At 41.0% G+C, this 20114-nt stretch overlaps 1 protein-coding gene across 1 annotated transcript; it reads left to right on the forward strand.

The window, feature by feature from the left end:
* Window positions 1-1662: 1662 nt before the first annotated feature.
* On the forward strand, window positions 1663-19727 carry LOC126253034 (uncharacterized). Its single transcript, XM_049954102.1, has 3 exons — window positions 1663-1775; window positions 8652-8828; window positions 19544-19727. The coding sequence occupies exons 1-3, from the start codon at window positions 1677-1679 to the stop codon at window positions 19661-19663; spliced, it is 396 nt and encodes a 131-aa protein (XP_049810059.1). The 5' UTR covers window positions 1663-1676; the 3' UTR covers window positions 19664-19727.
* The last annotated feature ends 387 nt before the right edge of the window (window positions 19728-20114 follow it).

A 20114-nucleotide genomic window follows, 5' to 3' on the forward strand; every position in this document is an offset into this window, starting at 1 on the left:
ACTGATGACCTCAGATTTTAAGTTCCATAGTGCTCAGAGCCATTTTAACCATTTTTTTTTTTTTGGAAGGAACACACAGAAAATATTGTGGGGAAGGTTAACCAAAGACTGTGTTTTATTGGCAGGACACTTAGAAAACGTAACATATCTACTAAGGAAACTGCGTACACTACACTTGCCCGTCCTCTTTTAGAATACTGCTACTCGGATCTTTACCCGATAGGAATGGCGGAGTACATCGAAAAAGTTCAAAGAAGGGCAGCACGTTTCGTATTATCTCGAAATATGGGAGAAAGTGCACTGAAGTTATACGGGATTTGGGCTGGATGTCATTAATAGAAAGAAGTTTTTCGTTGCGACGGAATCTTCTCACGAAATTCCAATCACTAACTTTGTCCTCTGAATACGTAAATATTTTGTTGACACTGACCTACATAGGGAGAAACGATCACCACGTTAAAATAAGGGAAATCAGAGCTCGTACGGAAAGATATAGGTGTTTCTTCTTTCCGCGCGCTATACGAAATTGGAATAATAGAGAATTGTGAAGGTGGTTCGATGAACTCTCTGCCAGGCACTTAAATGTGATTTGCAGAGTGTCCATGTAGATGAGAAGTAGATGAGTCTCTGTATGCAAGCCTTATGGATTATGTAAGGTTTTTATCCATTCTCCTCACCTTTACGCCTTTTACCCTTATCTACTTCCTCTTATCATTTTGATTCCCCTTTTTCTTTGGAAATATCTTCATCTTCTTATACCTCCTCCTCCTCCACATCTTCCTAATCCTCTTCATGAGCCTTCTCGCCATTCGCCTCTCTGTCCACTTTTCCGCATCTTCTTCTTTAGATTCCGCTGACATCTTAGTGCTTATAACTTCTGATTTTTCAAGTCGCTGTTTTCTACAACTTTGTCTGCAGATATTTCAGAGTTATTTTCCTTTGAACTCAGTTTTACCAGAGAGGTTCGAAATGTAGCCTATTTCAGGCAGTAGAAGACACTGACCGCGACGTATGCTGACGGCCCGTGTGCACTCCTCCAATTGGTGTGTCAGTTCGTAAATCAGAGGCAGTTTTTCCTCGTCCAATTACTATTCGACAACGACGCTGGTAGTAGGTTGTAGTAAGTCCCTAACATCAGGTCAGAGGGCAGCAAGTGACTTGCGAGCACTTTACACCCGCAAATTCCCGTGTCTCCTTCAATAGCGCATTTCAATATCTCCATTAATGTTTACAATGGATCACCAAGCCACACTCTGCACTAATCCTATAACCATTTGTGTTCTTATTTTATTTGTCATTATAATACTCCGTAATCTCATTTTCCTGGAAGCAATGATTTCCATTCTTATTTATATCTTCGTAAATATATAGCATTTTGCTTGTAAACGGTGTTGTTTTCGCCGGATGATAAAAGACGTTTTTTGTGAACTAATATTTACATTTTCTAGAAATACGACACTACTACAGCTTTTTGTACTGCAAGAACTTTCCTTACATACCGTTACTGACGACAGTAAGTGTTTCTCATGGGATCTAGTCCCAGACACCGTTCCAGCCTCAGTGATTACCTAGCGGTCAACATTTTAAACGCAGCCATTTCGTTAGATTAATGTACGAGCTATGAACAACACATAACGAATTTTTCTTTCTCTTCGCAGTTTAGAAGACTAGTCGGCATGTTCTGCCTCCAGTGTGCAAGGAATGGAAAGAAAGAAGATGTCGTTTACGCTATGGAGATCAAAGATGACGCTGACATTGTACATGAATTCGAAAAGGTGAGCAACAGGGTGCTAACACCGCTAGCCATTTAACTTGCAACACGCTGGAGATGCGGAACAAACGTGAAACTGGTATTCCTGGATTTTTTTTATTTTATTTAGTTTTTATTTTCTTTTAGTTTATTTTTGTAGATACGACAACCGACCAAATGTTGAAAATGAGACGGGGGATCACCTTAACGAAGTTTTGGGTTGAAAATGGGGAAATACACTGAGATAATCGACTGTGTCAAAGGGCAAATTACTATTAGTCAGCGCGTGTGAACGAGTATCTCTACAACTGAAAAAATGGTCGAGTGTTCACGTGCTACGTAATGAGCTTCTACGGAAAGAAGTAGAAGGACATTGAAATATCACTATGCACAAAATGGTGGTACCTCCACGACTTTTCACATAACGTGGGGTTCGGAGGCTTGTCTGCTTTGTAAGGTAGGATATATGGTGATCTGTGGCATCTCTGCCGAAAGAGCACAATGCTGGTGCACGCACAAGTGTTTCGGAACACACCGATCATAGTACATTGTTGAACATGGAGCTCCGCAGCAGACCACCCCTCTGTGTTTACATGTTGACCCAAGGACACCGTCAATTATGGTTGCTATAGGCACGGGATTCGACGGTCGACCAATGGAAACGTGTCGGCTTTTCAGGTGAAACGCATTTTTGCTACACTAAGTCCATGGTCGTCTCCATAAACGCCGTCATCTAGGTGAATGGCGGATCAAAACGTCCAGCTCGCCACGGCCGCAGGCTGGTGGGAGCGGTTATGCTATGGAAGACATTCTCCTGCGATTGCATGGGACCTGTGATAGTAATCGAAGACACGTTGACAGATGCGAACAACTTGCATCCTCGATGGCGATGTAATCTTTCGGCAATATTATTGTCCGTACCTCGGAGCCAGAACCCTACCACAGTGGTTTGACGAGCATTGTAGTGGCTTCACGTTGATGTCTCGGCTAACAAATTCGCCTGATGTAAATCCTATGTAACCTATCTGGGTCGCTATCAGGCGCCATCACCACGTACGCAAAACACTGGCCTGTTGTTTGCACGAATTACATGACCCGTGCGTAGATATCTAATGCCACGTATCTCCGCAAACCTACCAATAAACTGTCAGATGCCTGATACGCAGAATCAGTGATGAACTTCGTCCCAAAAACGGACAAACAAGCTAATTCGCATGTGGTCATAATGTTTTGGCTTCTCAGTGTATACAATATCTTAAGACAATTTCAAATTTTTACTATAATTAAGCATTATGGTGTTGAGAAAAAAGAAAAATCTCCGTAAAATATCTACTTAAAAGTAATAAAAGTAATTTTAAAAGCCTATATACCACCCTTTGGTCACCTAATGTATAGAGGTAGGTTCATCTGGAATCCGGAAGGCATATTCTACTGCTCTACTGTACTACACTGCATTGGTGGAGAATTAATTTGGTGACATGTAATTCTAGACTACAATACTATACCACGTTACGTTACACAGCACTATGTTACACTGCTGCTTTTGTTCTCAGAACCAAAATAGATTTCCTCCTTTTATCTGTATGGTTACGCTGACGTGATACAGCACTGCTCAAGATTCACAGCGGCTGCGCTGTTAAGCTACCCAAGATGTTTGGAGTGAGAGATGACTTTCAGGGTCTAAGGGAAATACTTTCCGGTTCTCCCAGAAACGCATCTCCTCACTGATTCGGTAAGATTGATCGTACGTGTATGTTCTGCCTTGGTACGTCTTGTTGACATGATGTATGGCCTCTCCTCGGTTGCCTCTCGGCCATGTACACTTGAAGTTTGTAAGCTGATATTCTGAGTGTTAGCAAGTCCAAGGTCTTCGGCAACTCCTCATTCCCTATTTTGTGATAGGCTGGTGGATTACCAAAGACTTTCCTATCCCGGTCTGTAACGTCTTGTCTAATGGTACATTCCCAGACGATAAGGTACTGGGTGCCGATTGCTTCACACCCAAAAGTATCTTTGATGTACTGGCGTATTTTCGCTACGTAGCTGGGAAATGGACCATGTCATGACAGGCAGTGTGTAGCACCATGGGTCAAAAGAAAGTGTGACGTCCTTGATATTTCCTTTGCGTTAGACCCAACTGGTAGATTCGCTTCCCTGTTTATGTCCTGTCACAGATTTTTTTACTATTCTCAGTCAATGGTTGCCTTTATTTTCTTATTTGATGTGGCTCTTATGCTTAGTATCTCCTTTGCCTTATTGTGTTCGCTATTTTTGAGCCAATATTGTGCACCTTTTTCTTGGGATATGTCCACTGTAAGTATCTTTAGTATCACTAGAGCACCGAGCGAGGTGGCGCAGTGGTTAGCACACTGGACTCGCATTCGGGAGGACGACGGTTCAGTCCCGCGTCCGGCCATCCTGATTTAGGTTTTCCGTGATTTCCCTAAATCGCTCCAGGCAAATGCCGGGATGGTTCCTTTGAAAGGGCACGGCCGACTTCCTTCCCCGTCCTTCCCTAATCCGTTGAGACCGATGACCTCGCTGTTTGGCCTCTTCCCCCAAAACAAACCCAAACCCAAATATCACTAGATGTTCCTCAATCCGTGTTGTTCTACATGTACCTGCCAGGCGCAGGAGTACACTTCTCTGTGCTCGCCGAAGCGCTTGTGCTGTTTTCACCTTCCTGGCTCTAGGAGTCCATACACTCGACCCTTCAGACTGGGTTGTCTGCAACTTTAGTGCACACTCATGCTTGTGTTTCAACTCTACGGCGCCGTACCAGTACCGCAACCCGAATACAGGTCGTTACCCTAACACTATTAACAACGCAAATCCTGCAACGCACAATCTGAACATCATTACAATGAAATTTGGTAGTCATACGACAAATAATTTTCCGTCCACAGTAGCTCAAGTAGAGGAAGTTTAATTGCAACCACCCTGTATGCGAATGCTACGAGAACCTATTGTGCACATAGATATGTGATCATTCTAATTCGTGATAGTATACAAATCTCTCATGTGTCATCACAGCCTATTTGCGCAGATGCTCGAAATCGAGTGTCTTCTGTCTCCACTTAAAGAAGACGTCAAGTAATGTCTGTAGTTCCTCTGTGTTTGCAGCCAAATTGTTGACACTGAGCTGAATATGGATGAAGGTGCCTACCCCGCTGTTTTACTGCTATGATCTTCCGACGTACATCCTTCAGTGTAGCTGGCCTCACAGAATTTTTGTACGTTTCGTAAACAGGCCGTGGTTCCGACCATAAACTCGCGCCATTTCTCATGTCATGTCTCTCAACGTATATATTCTTTGCGTAATGCCTGTTACTATCTGCAGGTTCCCCTTTGATTTGCATTTTCATAAATTTCCTTTATTAGCTCTTTCATGCTATCATATTCCTCTACTATATCTCGTTACGTGCTGTGACACATCGAATTCGTTACACTTCAACTTGCTCTGAAATTAAAGGTGTGCTCATCTTTAAGTCTTTCTTGTCTAGAGTAGGCATGCTGTCGGTTCCTTGCTTTCCTTCCTTCTTACTCCATTCCTTCTCTTCATTATCTCTGTTGCTGTCCTTTTATTTATAAGATTGGCAGCACGTCTATGCGTACACTGAATGTCTCTATGAAAGGGGAAAAACTGTCTGCTGACCTGATAGTCGAAGAAATGCATATCGATTTCGAAGACATAGAATACTCAGTCTTATAGTCAGAGTTTTACCATAAAACAAAGCAGAACAAATAAATGACGTTCGTTCAGAATTTTCAAGGTCATTGGGAAAGTTGCAACTTAACAACTATTCAACACCATACACAGTCCCGAAGCCAGGGAAATGTGAGAACTTTCTCACAATCAGCTTGACAGCTCATGCATCCACGTTGCTGTTAAAATAAATAATGGGAACATGGAACGGAATATCTGTTAGATGACGAACAATTTGGCTTCAAGAAAGCTGAAGAAATCACAGAGGCCTTATAATGGAGGAAAGATATAATGATGAACAAATCATTTTCGCAGTACCTGTCAATCTAGAAAGAACCAGACAACCTAAAATGTTGCAATACGTTTGAAACTCTTACAAAATAGGAATAAGTCACAGGGAGAGATAAGTAATATACCAAATGAAAAGAAGCAAGAAGGAACAATCAGCATAGGATTCCAATAGGAAACTGTTCGGCTTAAGAAAGCTGTAAAAAAGGTCTGCAATCTTCCACCTCTTCTCTTCAGCCTATACGTCGAAGAAGAAAGATTCAGTAGAGAGATTAAAATTCAGGATGAAAGGACGCAATGATAAGATTAGCTGATGACATTACTGTCCTTAGTAAAAATGACGAAGAATTATAGGCGTGAGTAAGGAATACCGATTGAAATGAAAACAAGAAAAAGCAAAAGCAATGGGTTGCAATTGAAATGAGATTAATAGTAAATATAACAACAAAATTAGGGACGACGTAGAATACTAAAAGAAGGAATTCTGCTATCTTGGAAACAAAGTAAGATATGCTGGATGGCACAGACAGGAATTTGAACATGAAAACTTCAAGTACATACGCATGAAACACAGCGATTCCTGAAAGTTAATCATGGGCTGTGATAAAATTAGAAAGGAATGGGATCTGAGAGTCTGAGATTTGATGTTACAGAAGGAGGAGGAGATTAGTGTTTAACGTCTCGTCGACAACTAGGTCATTAGAGACGAAACACAAACTCGGATTAGGGAAGGATTGGGAAAGAAATCTGCCGTGCCCTTTCAAAGGAACCATCCCGGTATTTGCCTGAAACGATTTAGGGAAATCACAGAAGGAGACGGGTTTGAACCGTCGTCCTCCCGATTGCAAGTCCAGTGTCCATCAGTCCCACTGATGTTACAGAAGTATGTATAAAATTAAGCATAATGGAAAGATAAGAAATAAAAAGGAAAAGAATTATGGAAAAGACAGAGTATATTAAGGGATAGAAAACAGCACACATATTAAGGTATCAGGGAATTGCTGCCATGGAACAAGATGGAGCTACATTCGGCAAAAATTGAAGTGAATGACTCCAGTAGGAATATATCCATCAGATATTTGAGGATAAGGAGTGTAAATGCTTCACTGAGGTGAAGACAGGACAGAGAGCGGTGGCGGGTCACGTCAGACCTTTCTGAAGACTGATTACGGAGAGATGAAATAACACAAAGGAAAATTAAAAAGCACCTCAATAAATTATACAGAAGGTTTTTTGAATCAGTATTCTCAGTACAACGACTGAAATTCTATTTTAGGTGAAGACACACAGTAAGGAACTAGCAATCAGTTACACAATATTGTACAAAACCCTCCATCACTGTGTAACCAAAACTTTTCATGTTTAGGCACATTTACTGATTATTAGATACCTGGCTAAATTTATTATGATAAATCAGAATAATTGTCATTTCGAAAATGATTTGATCAAAATGGATTTTGTGCAAATAGTGGGGACGAAAATAATAACTGACCAATATACATTCAAGAGGCAAAGAAACTGGTATACGTGGCTAATATCGTGTTGCGCCTCCACGAGTACACAGAAGTGCCGCAACACGATGTGGCATGGATCGACTAATATCTGAAGTAGTGCTGCAGGGAATCGACACCATGAATCCTGCAGGGCTGTCTATAAATCCGTAAGAGTACGAGGTGGTGGAGATGTCTTCTGAACAGAACGTTGCAATGCATCGAAGATAAGCTCAATACTGTTCATATCTGTTTGGTGGACAGCGGAAATTTTTAAGCTTAGAAGAGTGTTCCCAGAGCCACCCTGTAGCAATTCTGGACGTATGGAGTGCCGCATTTTCCCGCTAGAAATGGACACGAATGGCTGCAGGTGATGAGGCAGGACGCTTACGTACGTGTCAGCTGTCAGAGTCGTATCTAGACGTATCAGAGGACCTACATCACTCCACCTAAACATACCCCACACCATAACAGAGCCTCCACCTGGTTGAACAGTCCCCTGCTAACATGCAGGCTCCAAGAATTTGTCTCCATATCTGTACACGTCCGTTCCCTCAATACAATCTGAAACGAGACTCATCCTACCAGGCAAGATGTTTCCAGTCATCAACAGCCCAATAGCCGGCCGCTGTGGCCGAGCCGTTCTAGGCGCTTCAGTCTCGGACCACGCGATCCCTACGGTCGCAGGTTCGAATCCTGTCTCCGGCATGGATGTGTGTGATGTCCTTAGGTTAGTTAGGTTTAAGTAGTTCTAAGTTCTAGGGGACTGATGACCTTAGAAGTTAAGTCCCACAGTGCTCAGAACCATTTCAACCATTTTTTGAACAGCCCAATATCGGTGTTGAAGGACACAGGCGAACGTGAATGTCATCAAGGGTACACCACGGGGCCTTCGGTTCCGAAAGCCCATGTCGGTGGTGTTTCGTTGAATGATTCGCACACTGACACTTGTTGATGGCCAGCATTGAAATCTGTAGCAATTTGCGGAAGGGCTGCACTTCTGTCATGTTGAACGATTCTCTTCAGTCATCGTTGGCTCTGTTCTTCCAGGATCCTTTTCCGGCGGCAACAATGTGGGAGAAATGATGTTTTACTGGATTCCTGATACACACGGTACGCTCGTGAAATGCTCGTACGGGAAAATCCCCACTTCATCGCTATCTCGGAGCTGCCCATCGCTCATGCGCAGACTATTACACCAGTTCAAACTCACTTAAATCTTGATAATCTGTTACTGCAGCAGCAGTAACTGATCTAACAACTGCACCAGATACTTGTTGTCTTATACAGGCGTTGACGACCGCAGCGCCTTATTCTGATAGTTTACACATCTCTGAATTTGAATATGCATGCCTATTCCAGTTTCTTTGGCGCTTCGGTGTATCAAAACGTAATTGTAAAAACGAAACACCCACAGGAATACGAAGTCCTGAAACTGCACCTTTGTTCGGACCTTAAGGAAGAGGAAGAAGATGTTCCTCTGTGTGCAACAGAGGCGCAGATGGCGTTTTCGCCGCTTTCTGCAGAGGGCGTCAGCGTACAGGGTCGACCGTTGCTCAAGGACACGGAGCTGGAGGACCAGGTCGTTGGAACGGTAAGCCTACTTCGATCAGATTACATAATTTTTTTCCATAGATACATAGTCAGGATATCCTCAAGGATCTAAAACGTACCATAAAATAAAATAATACATATTTACGGAAAATGGAAGTATGGTGTCCTTCCTCAGACCCCAAGTGAAATGGCAATCTTTGATGTGCAATATGAGAAACAGTCACAGAGTTTTAACTATCACCTCGAAAAAAATCAAGCTGTGACCTTGAAACTTAGAGCCGGTGTTAGTTGTTCCCTACACTCGATGGCGTGAGGAGAAGTAATGTTGCCGAATTTTTATGGGAAAATTCTTCAAGGTTCTTATATAAGAAGTGCGCTCGTCGCGAGGATGAAAATGTTGAGAAACAAATATTTAGACATGAAGACTAAAGATGAAGAATGTTAATAACGTTTCTTTCATTTAAAAAGCTAGAAGAGGTTTCACATAAGAAATACAGATGAACTACACTCATGCTCATAAATTAAGAATAATTGCAGAATGTGGTGCAACACAATGTGGCACTACAAAGAACTGGCGCTTATAGCACAGGCACATAGGGAACACACACAACACAGATCTGTAAGTCCACGGTATTGGTGATAAGTTAAGAAAACGGTCCCGAAACACATGTACTACAAAACGCCACTGTTCCCTGCGCATGTACACCGACGTCAATATGGGATATGATCACCATGCACACGAACACAGGCCGCACAACGGATTGGCATACTAGGATCAGGTGGTCGAGCAGCTGCTGGGGTAGAGCCCTCCATTCTTGCACCTGTGCCTGTCGGAGCTCCTGAAGTGTCCTAGGGGTTTCAAGACGTGCAGCGATACGTCGACCAAAAGCATCCCAGACGTGTTCGATGGGGTTTGGGCCTGGAGAAAAGTCAGGCCACTCCATTCGCCTGATATGTTTCAAGGTACTCCTCCACGATGGCTATTCGGTGGGGCCGTGCGTTAATCAGGAGGAAGGTGGGATCCACTGAACCCCTGAAAAGGCGGACTTACTGGTGCAAAATGACGTCCGGATACACCTAACGTGTTGCAGTTCCTCTGTCAAAGACATGCACGGGTCACGTGCACCAATCATAATCCCACCCCACACCATCAATCCACGTCCTCCATACAAGGCCCTTACAAGGACATTAAGGTGTTGGTATCTGGTTCCTTGTTCACGCCACGTGAAAACCCGGCGAGAATCACTGTTCAGACTATACCTGTACTCGTCCGTGTAAATAACCTGATACCACTGTTCCAATCACCATGCACTGTGTTCTTGACACCAGAGTTCATGGGCTCTCCTTTAACCAGGGGTCACTAAATGACCTTGCAGGTCCCTGGGCGAATAAACCATGCCTGTGCAGTCGTCTGTAGACTGTGTGTCTGGAGACAACTGTTCCAGTGGCTGCGGTAAGGTCCTAAGCAACGCTATCTGCAGTTTTCCGTGGCCGTCTGCAGGCACTTGTGGTGAGATATCGGTCTTCTTGTGGTACTGTACACTGTGGACGTCCTGTGCTGTAGCGCCTGGACACGTTTCCTGTCTGCTGGAATCGTTGCCATAATCGTGAGATCACATTTTGTGGCACACGTAAGGACCATGCTACGACCTGCTGTTTTTGGCCAGCCTCCAGTTCCTCTAGTTTTCTACCCCTCACAACGTCATCAATATGTTTTCTTTGAGCCATTTTCAACACACAGTCACCATTAGCACGTCTGCACTCTTACTCGCTGCACCATACTCTGACATGCATCAACACACCTCAGCGTATGTGGACCACTGCCAGCGCCAATGTGCGAGGACCGCAGGTCAAATGCACCGCATAGACATACCCCGAGGTGATTTAAACCCGCAACCGCCCACCAGATCGTTGTTTCACCATGTATCAGATTTATCCTTAATTTATGAGCATGAGTGTAGTTTTCAGTACACCCTTGTATTTAACATTCAGTGCGATGCACTTTGTTCTTACGTACTTCCATGAATAAGTGAATAGCCTTCAACTTTAATAGTCCTGTCTTCCTCAGTTGCGTGTAATATTACGGTACACTGATAATTTTTACTTTTTGGACCGTCTGGCTATAACTGAATGAAACACAATTTTCGTGCCATACGCTTTTCGCCTTTATTCTCTGCAAAACATCTTCAGTGGCCTGGAATATGTACATATTTTTACTATCTAGTTTACATTTTATGGCAATGTACCTATACGTTATAAACAGTTCTGGTGGATGGCTTTTGCTACGATATAGTAATATTTTAAATTCTGCTTGCAGGTTGCGTGGACGATTTTCTACATATTACGTTTCTGTTCCAGTTTTGGGGCCGTTCCTCTTCTTATAATTGCCACTTGCGGTTTATTCCACAATTCATCAGTTCCTAGTGCTGTCGGTTCCCTACCACATTCAAATTTCAGAAGTTCCACGCCCCGATTCGTAGAATGTTAGCCAGCCGGGGTGGCAGAGCGGTTCTAGGCGCTACAGTCTGGAACTGCGCGACCGCTACGACCGCAGGTTCGAATCCTGCCTCAGGCATGGATGTGTGTGATGTCCTTAGGTTAGTAAGGTTTAAGTATTTCTAAGTTCTAGGGGACTGTTGACCTCAGAAGTTAAGTCCCATAGTGCTCAGAGCCATTTTGTAGAATGTTACCGTTTCGTTACTTTTTTTCATGATTGTTATGAAACCGAAAGAATAACGAGCAGAAAAATTAAAATTATTTCGATTTGGGCAGGTATTTTTGTATTTGTATCAAATACAGTCGTTGAAATTCAAGGATAATGCCTAAATTCGTGATTTGCACATGTTTTGCTAAATTTGTGACGTAAGCGGTAATCATTTGAAAGTGAGGGGTTGTGAAACGTATGAAACGTCCCCTTAGAAAAATTATACACGACAGTGCTTAAACTGACACACAATATTTTTAGCGCAACGCAATCTGACCTTTAATAATCCCTAAAAAAGAATGACCCTGACTAACATTAACCTATACCTTTCACAAATCACTTACCTCACCAAAATCTTCGTTACTCGAACTACTGCAATACGGCGAGCGCCACTACTGCCAGCTAAATAAAAGATTCAAACTACTGAAGGCACTAACTACTGATAGACATAGTTAGCAAATGAAAAATTTTGATAGAGAACAAACAATGTATTTACCTTAATAGTGTTCAAAAGTCATAATATATATTGCAGTTCATGACATCCATCTTACAAATGTACTGTTTCTGATGGACACACGTCCAGATCATCCGTTCTCAAAAATACGCCATCTCACTTCCCCATATCCACCACTTCTGGCGGCTCACCTCCAACTGCGCAATGCTACGTGCTGTTAACAGCTAACTGCCCAACACTACAATAGCAAATTCCAACAATGCACACACTTATTGATACACTGTTGGTCAAAAGCAAAAATTGTTCTCATAGTCCATAAAGACAGTCCTGATCGTTCATCACAGTAAAATTGCAGTGTGTTTCTCAAAGTCTGAGCAGTAAAATAGAATGCACACGGAAGTAGTGGATTTCCATGCAGTCTTGAAGAAGTAGTGTTGTCCTTCCAACGGAAAGACAGTGCTGACTCTTGACATGCAGACAGGTAATGGGCCACAACAGAGCAAACCTACAGCAGAGTCAGTCGAAGTTTTGAAGAATATTGGTAGGTAGGTCATCACACAACAGACCCACTGTAGTCCTGGTAGAGAGTATGGTATTGGTGGGCCACCAGAGGTGCAAACCCACTGCAGTCCTTGCAGAAATAATGGTACTGGTGGGTCATCAAAGGTGCAGATCCACTGCAGTCCTTGTAGAGATAATGGTACTGGTGGGCCACCAGAGGTGCAGACCCACTGTAGTCCTTGTAGAGACGGCCAGCAGCCATCTGTTGCGGACTGTGCAGGTGCACAATCACCATTGAAGAGTCTTGCGGAGAATATAGCAAGTCCATAAACTACCAGTTGTGCACTCACAAAGTTTTAGGAATTGTCCTTAGAACCAGCAATGCTGTTAACCAGTCCCTTGCTGAATTATTAACACACGTCCAAACACTAAAAGTCCTCTTTTTGTTTCACATATTGTGCATATACTATGACCAACAGAAATATGTGCAGTGAAATGAATGCTTACAAGTTACTTAATTTGATGAACTGGTGTCAATTACAATTTTAAATTTACGACATGCGGATACAATTGCAAAGGTACAAAATACATCATCAAAGAACATAACAATACAGATAACATTCGTAGTAATACAGGCTTTACAAAAGAATCGAACTAACATATACAGCAGAGTTACAAGAATTATGACATAAGTAAATACATAAAAGATCAGAATAACTTTTGAAACATCACCTTCACACATGGGCATTAAAACAAAACAGAATAAATAATGTCTAAACATCTTTACAAAGTAAATAACATATTATCAGAAAAATTCTACAATGTAACTCTCATCAGATAAACACACAAAGACAGGAAGAACACAAATACACAAGGGTACACAAACACATAGCGGAATAATACAAAAGGAAAGGACAGGGTTTGTTTTACTGCAGTATTTTGGAAACAAAACTTTCTTTACTTCTTGGAGATCTCCCTTCATTCATCATTATTCCCAAAAAGTTCGATCTATACCTCCTTTCTGTATTCTATTCATATTTCTTTCAAAATAATTATTTCTCATTGTACAATCTTTTTCATATAACTTCTCAATGCTTTCTTTCCCTATTCTCCATAGTCAGTTTCTTATATAGTCTACCCCCTCTTAAGCTAACTTAAATCTACTGAGCTCAGATGCTAAACTAAGGGACGAGGCAATGCAGCAGCACAAAACAATTAACACAAACAGCAATGACAAAAAAATGCAAATTGGCAAAGCAAGCAAAAGTAAATGTAATAACTTATATCTAAACATGACATAGCTCAAGCAGAAAAAATACTACACTAAAGATGGCCATGTCTAATACCTATGTCACAACTTAGTGTCTATGTAATTAAAGTGGTGCACCACAAAAACTTATTCTATGAAATAAATTACCAAGTACTTGAAAAGAAAATTATGTATGCAGTCCCTGTGAAGGGAAATGTCTTTTTGTGCTCCCTCAGTTTTTTGGAAGTATATCACAAAATTATTATTTACTGGATCTGTAGACAGAAAATATTTATATAAGTACATCTATAAAATTTTATTTTAACCAATGCTGCAGTGCAGCTAGAAACCAGATATTAAACAAAATAGGCAAAGCAAGGCATGGAACGTCATTCACTAGCCATATGGCATTTCATAATGCAGTAAACAATCTTTCAACTAGCAAGACAATAGATGTGAAATGTTACTCATCATTTCATTTCAGTAAATATCATAAATTAAGAGCTCCACAGTGAAATTATATGTTTTCAAGTTTGAGCATGTCGTATTTGCGATGCTTTCTACAAAGAAATGTCAATAGCGATGATAATGGCCTCTTTCTTCTCCACCTAATGGCTTTTTCTCAAGACGGCTGGCACACCTGGCTGCTCACAACGCATTACGTCACAGTCACTCACCTTTCTTACCGAAATATTTACGACAGCAGTTTCCGCTACAGTGACAGTCTCATATAAAAATTTCACAGGTCGAGCATTTGCGTTACAAATGTGTGGAAACAAAATCCTATAACAGTGCCCAAAAAATTTTGGCTGGTATTGTGATACATTCACGCATTTACACACATTTCATAACTCTTAAAGTATGATTCTTGGTTTCCAACATCCTTTTTCACAAGTCAGAGTCCCTAACCACTACTCATTATTCCTTACCTAATTACATGTATACATATTCGTCGACACTTCTTCAATATTTCATCATAATAAATACATAACATAATCAAATTCCTCAGCTTATTGATCATAAACATACCTCAACAGCATAATACACATTGTCATCGTAATAATAACATCATAAAATGTCAGCCAAATCTCAAGAACGTCGTAGCTTCCTCCAATAATTTCAAAACCTAAAAAATACATCTCTGCTCATTTCAGTAGTGTCATCTACCTCAAACGTACTTTAAAAATCATGATCCCATACCAAATACATCATTCAAAGCTCTCATAGTATCACAATGGTTCCAAAGAAATATGAACGGTTCACAAAGTACAGACAAAATACAATTTCATAAGTGTGCAGGTATCCAACTGTGTAATTACGTAAACATCTGTCACTGACGTAGTAAAAAAATGTTTGTTTCTCTGTTAAATAATCAGGTAGCTGTGTAATTCTGTGTTGGAGAAATATGGTACCGATGTGTAAAGTTGTATAAGCAAATACCATATTAGCTAGCGCTCCTTGTGCTTGCCAAACACATGGTACACAAAGTAAGTGTGTATCCCCCTGAGGATTAATGTAATTATACCCTCAGGTGTTACAAATTATTGCAATGGAATGAAATGTATCACGGAAAACTATCTTTGTAATTCAAAAATCTTGAAAAATAAATGGTTCAGGTACAAAATTAATCACTCAAATGCGTGTCCTGTAGCGCTAAATGTGCGTCTTGCTGTAAGATAATTCTGTGGAAATGTCGTAGTTATCGTCCTCTGTAAGCAAAGTTCTGCTGAAGTCAAGGTACTTACCTCATCATAAACGAAAGTGAAATGCTTTGCATATAGATATCGTAGTTATTACGTACCTTACCGTGGTCAAGAAAGTACTATAATGTAACATATTGTTGTGCTACGAAAAAGGCTGTCTCATTGTAGCTATACCACAAAAGTTACTACTAAAACATGTTTTACTTTCCAGAATAATACAGAAAAACTGTGCAGATATAAAACAGATACACCGCAAAAGCAACAATGTAAATTGTGTCACACATGAGTAGCATCATGATATAATCGTGTAGCTGTCAAACAAACCAAATGCTAAGTCATCTTTAATCTCACATAAAGTACTTTAAATCCAGAATGTGTTCTCAAGTAAACTAAAATGTTGCATTAAAATCTCGTTAGCAGTACCAATATATGTTCTAAGTATGTAAGCCTTATAGTCGTAATGTAATCGTGCAACTAACAAGCAAGAATGTACACACACAATAACACTGTGACGTCTGTTCACTATAACAATGCATTCGTAATTACTGTCTAAATATGTTCCCTAGGTTCTAGACTGGATAGTTAACTTTAAAACATAGTTGCATGTTAACAGTTTCTAAGTCTGACGAAGCGTACTAGTAACGTGAAGTGAAAAGTTGTATGGCAAAGACAAAGTTAAAAATCAGATTATCTTTCAATAAACGGTTTTGCATGTGAAATGTGGTGCAATCTTTTACCCTTTATAGTGTGCAGAGTTTCAACTTCAAAGAAATTATCATGTTGTATACGTCGGTAAGGAATGCTAAAATTTTTCTCAAGGTTAGCGTCTATGTTATTTTTCTCCGAGCCAGCCGGCGCACGTGGCTGCCTGCGGTGCGAGTCATTGTCTGCTGTCACTTTGTTGGCGCGCATCATTATTGACATTAGGAGACCTAACTTCTACAAATTCACCTTGTCGAGAGTGACCTGATCTGTCTGAATCCCGCCAGCTCTGATGAAATTCAGGTCTGTCGTTACGATTATATCGTCTGTCGTCATGTCGGTAATTTCTGTAATTTCTTTCTTGTCGGTTAAGTGGTGGAGAATTCCTCCCTGAATTAACACTGCACGGTGGACCGTCGCGTCTGAAGTTATTCTGTCTCCCGTAACAATGATAGTTCTGGTTGCCATATTGTCTGTTTCTGTGGTTGTCTCTGTCATATTCATTACTACGGAATGCGATCTTTCTCTGTAACTATTACTCTGCCAGTGGTTGTCATATGGGTTGTGTCTGTTTTGTTCACGATTTGCGTTGTAAGAATAGCCTTGTCGTGTCCGGTTATTATTTCTTTCATGGCAGAATTGTGACGGATGTAACCTGTAATTGTTGTGTTCCTGTTTTCGCGTTCCGCTATTGTCAGTGTCAATTTATAATTCTTGTAAGAGTCCCTGAAAAGCTTCAATGTCGTCTTTGCAACGTCCTGCCAAAATAATGTGTCGTAAATATTCAGGCAATTTGATTAAGCAAATGCGGATGAGTTCTGAGGGGCTGTATGGGTTTGACACGTACTGATTCTTGTGCAACATGTCTTCAAAATATTTCACAAGACTGGAAAATTCAGATTGTTCGAAATGTTTCATCATTATGATGCTATGTTTTACTCGGTCTTGTGTCGCTTGAGACCAATATGCTGAGAGGAAGGCGTGATAAAATTCTCCTTCACTGTGACAATCGTGAATGACTGATCGCATTCTTACAGCTGGTTCATTCTCTAAATAGCCACACATAAATTCTAATCTGTGCTCTAATGACCAGTTGGGAGAAAAACAATGATAGAATTGATGAAGCCACGCTTGTGGATGAATGTCATTGCCGGAATTCTTAAATGTTTTGAATTTACGTGTAGTAATAAACAGCTTATAGTCAAAATCATCATGTCGGCGAGTCGCATGTCGATCATTGATACGTCATGTCGGCGGTTCCCTCTCAAAATTTGGTGTACCTTGCCAATTACTTTCATAATTTCCGAAGTACCCAGTGTTATTATTTTGTGGCTGTTCCGTATTTCTATGTCCCTCTTCCCGTATTGGAGCGCGAGTGTCCTCTGAAATATGTAATTCTTGTATTACCTGCATCAATAGATCTTGTACTTCCCAGATTTCTCTTTGGCTAGCGTATTAATTTGATTCTGATTTTGTTTGAATTTCTTAATTAGTTCGCACTCTTCTGTGTCATTAAAGACTACCCGTTTTGTGTCATTCAGATTATCATCTACCTCCGTAGATAAATTATTTAGCTGATCCGAAAGTTCAACTACTTTCTCTGATAATGAACTAATTTCCTCCATGTGTCTTTCTGAACCAATTTTCATAGTATCTACTGTGTCCTTTAAGATTTCCTGAGCTTTTGCAAGTTGCGTAACCGAATCGGTAGATGCAACTGAGTCAATTTTAGCTTGCAAGGTCTCATGATTTTCATGAACAATAGTTTGCAGTTCTTTTATGGCTGCTTCGTGATTCTGTAATGCATTTTCATGCCGCGAAAAAATAGGTTGAAAATGCTCACAAATTTGTGTTTTTACGTCATTACAGACTTTTTGACATTTCGATTCGATGTTATGTAACTCAGTAGTTAAATCTTCACGTGTTTCTTCAAGCGTGGTGTCTAACTTTCGAAAATTTTGTTCCATTGTGTCTAACTTTTGAAGCTTTTGCTGTGTTTGTCTCTGATTTTGTTCCATTGTGTCTAACTTTTGAAGATTTTGCTCTATTGTGTCTAACTTTTGAAGCTTTTGTCCCATTTGTTGTATTAATTGTAATAACAATGCACTGGTGTCTGAAACATGTTCCTCAGTGCTTTTCGGCAGTGAATCTGCACCGGCAACATTCACATTTTCACAAGCAGAAAATGTGTCTTGACTCATTTGAGAAAACGGTGAGGACACAAAACGTAAATCTACAGTATTTTCAAGATTGTGCCCTGTCATTTCGGATTCCTGAGGCGATCTGTTGCCGACCGATCGATCGATAATGCTTCCCTGTTCACTATTTGTTTCCCTGTCTACGCCATTATTTGCTACCCGCTCCATTTCCCTATGCACAGTTACCAAATTACTACTATGAATGTCTGTTAATTCATTACACAATGGTGCTGATAAACTACGTTCGTCGTCACTATTATTTCTCAGTTTTCTTTGGAGCCTAGTGTTACGTTTTTCACACGCCATAATTATCACGTATTTCACAAAATAACACAGAAAAGCACAATTTGAAGAGCAAAATAAAAAAAAAACATATTAACATAGCACTGAAAATAATATCTAGTTAATAGCAAATGCAGCTGCGAAATACTTGGTGCAAATCTACATGGAATGCCACAACTGTTTTACTGTACAACAATGATAGACTGCAACTACAAAGGAGATTCTCTCTACAATTACGCGCTAGCAATAAACAATAGCTACACTAATTACACAAACTACAAGAAAAAATCAGAAGATTCCAGTGTGGTATCTTCGGCTAAGGGTCGACATATGAAACGTCCCTTTAGAAAAATTGTACTTGACAGTGCTTAAACTGACACACAATATTTTTAGCGCAACGCAATCTGACCTTTAATAATCCCTACAAAAGAGTGGCCCTGACTAACATTAACCTATACCTTTCACAAATCACGTACCTCACAAAAATCTTCGTTACTCGAACTACTGCAATACGGCGAGCGCCACTACTGCCAGCTAAATAAAAGATTCAAACTACTGAAGGCACTAACTACTGATAGACATAGTTAGCAAATGAAAGATTTTGATAGAGAACGAACACTGTATTTACCTTAATAGTGTTCAAAAGTCATAATATATATAGCAGTTCATGACATCCATTCTTACAAATGTACTGTTTCTGATGGACACACGTCCAGATCATCCGTTCTCAACAATACGCCATCTCACTTCCCCATATCCACCACTGCTGGCGGCTCACCTCCAACTGCGCAACGCTACGTGCTGTTAACAGCCAACTGCCCAACACTACAATAGCAAATACCAACAATGCCACCCAGCCACAGACTGCACACAGCACAGCCAGTGATTTTCATACAGCGCGCTACGTGGCGTTACCATTAAATAAACCTAAACAGCCTACTTACAGTTGTTTTTCTGTGCAGGTTGGTGATGCAACGCTAATCTTGACGGTCGCCTGTGTCCACGCCAAACCAGAGAGGGACTGTTGGAGTGAGGAGGAACGTCCCGCCTGCGGTTCGTCGAAAGTCTGGCCGGCGAAGTGAGCGAGCCGCCGCTCACTCGCCAGCGCTGACGATCATCTAAGAAATAAAAGCCACAGAAACTTCAGCTGCGCAGTCATTTAGCCGTACAACTGCAAGACCGTTCGTTGACGAAACGAACGCTGATTCCCACTATTATTTGCCCTGAGGTGTCTCAAACTACTTCATTGGATTTCAGAATGTCCCTTCTGACTTTAGTTGCAAGTAGTGAGTACCTCACAGAGTCCAAAGAGCTGTATAACATCCTTGGTAAGCTCAGTGTACCAGCTCCAGTTGGGTGCCCAGTCAGCTTTGTCTGGGGCATGGAGATGAGCTGGCGCCTCGTCAACACGTACTATTAGAAGTAGTAGCGCAAAATAACGAGATAATGTGCTCATCCTATATTTACTTCAAGCTTCGTAGTTCTTAACAGTGATTTTCATACACTGTATAAATTATCACACTTACGTATCAG

The sequence above is a fragment of the Schistocerca nitens genome, chromosome 4 (genome assembly GCF_023898315.1).
Source record: "Schistocerca nitens isolate TAMUIC-IGC-003100 chromosome 4, iqSchNite1.1, whole genome shotgun sequence".
NCBI classification, from domain to species: domain Eukaryota; kingdom Metazoa; phylum Arthropoda; class Insecta; order Orthoptera; family Acrididae; genus Schistocerca; species Schistocerca nitens.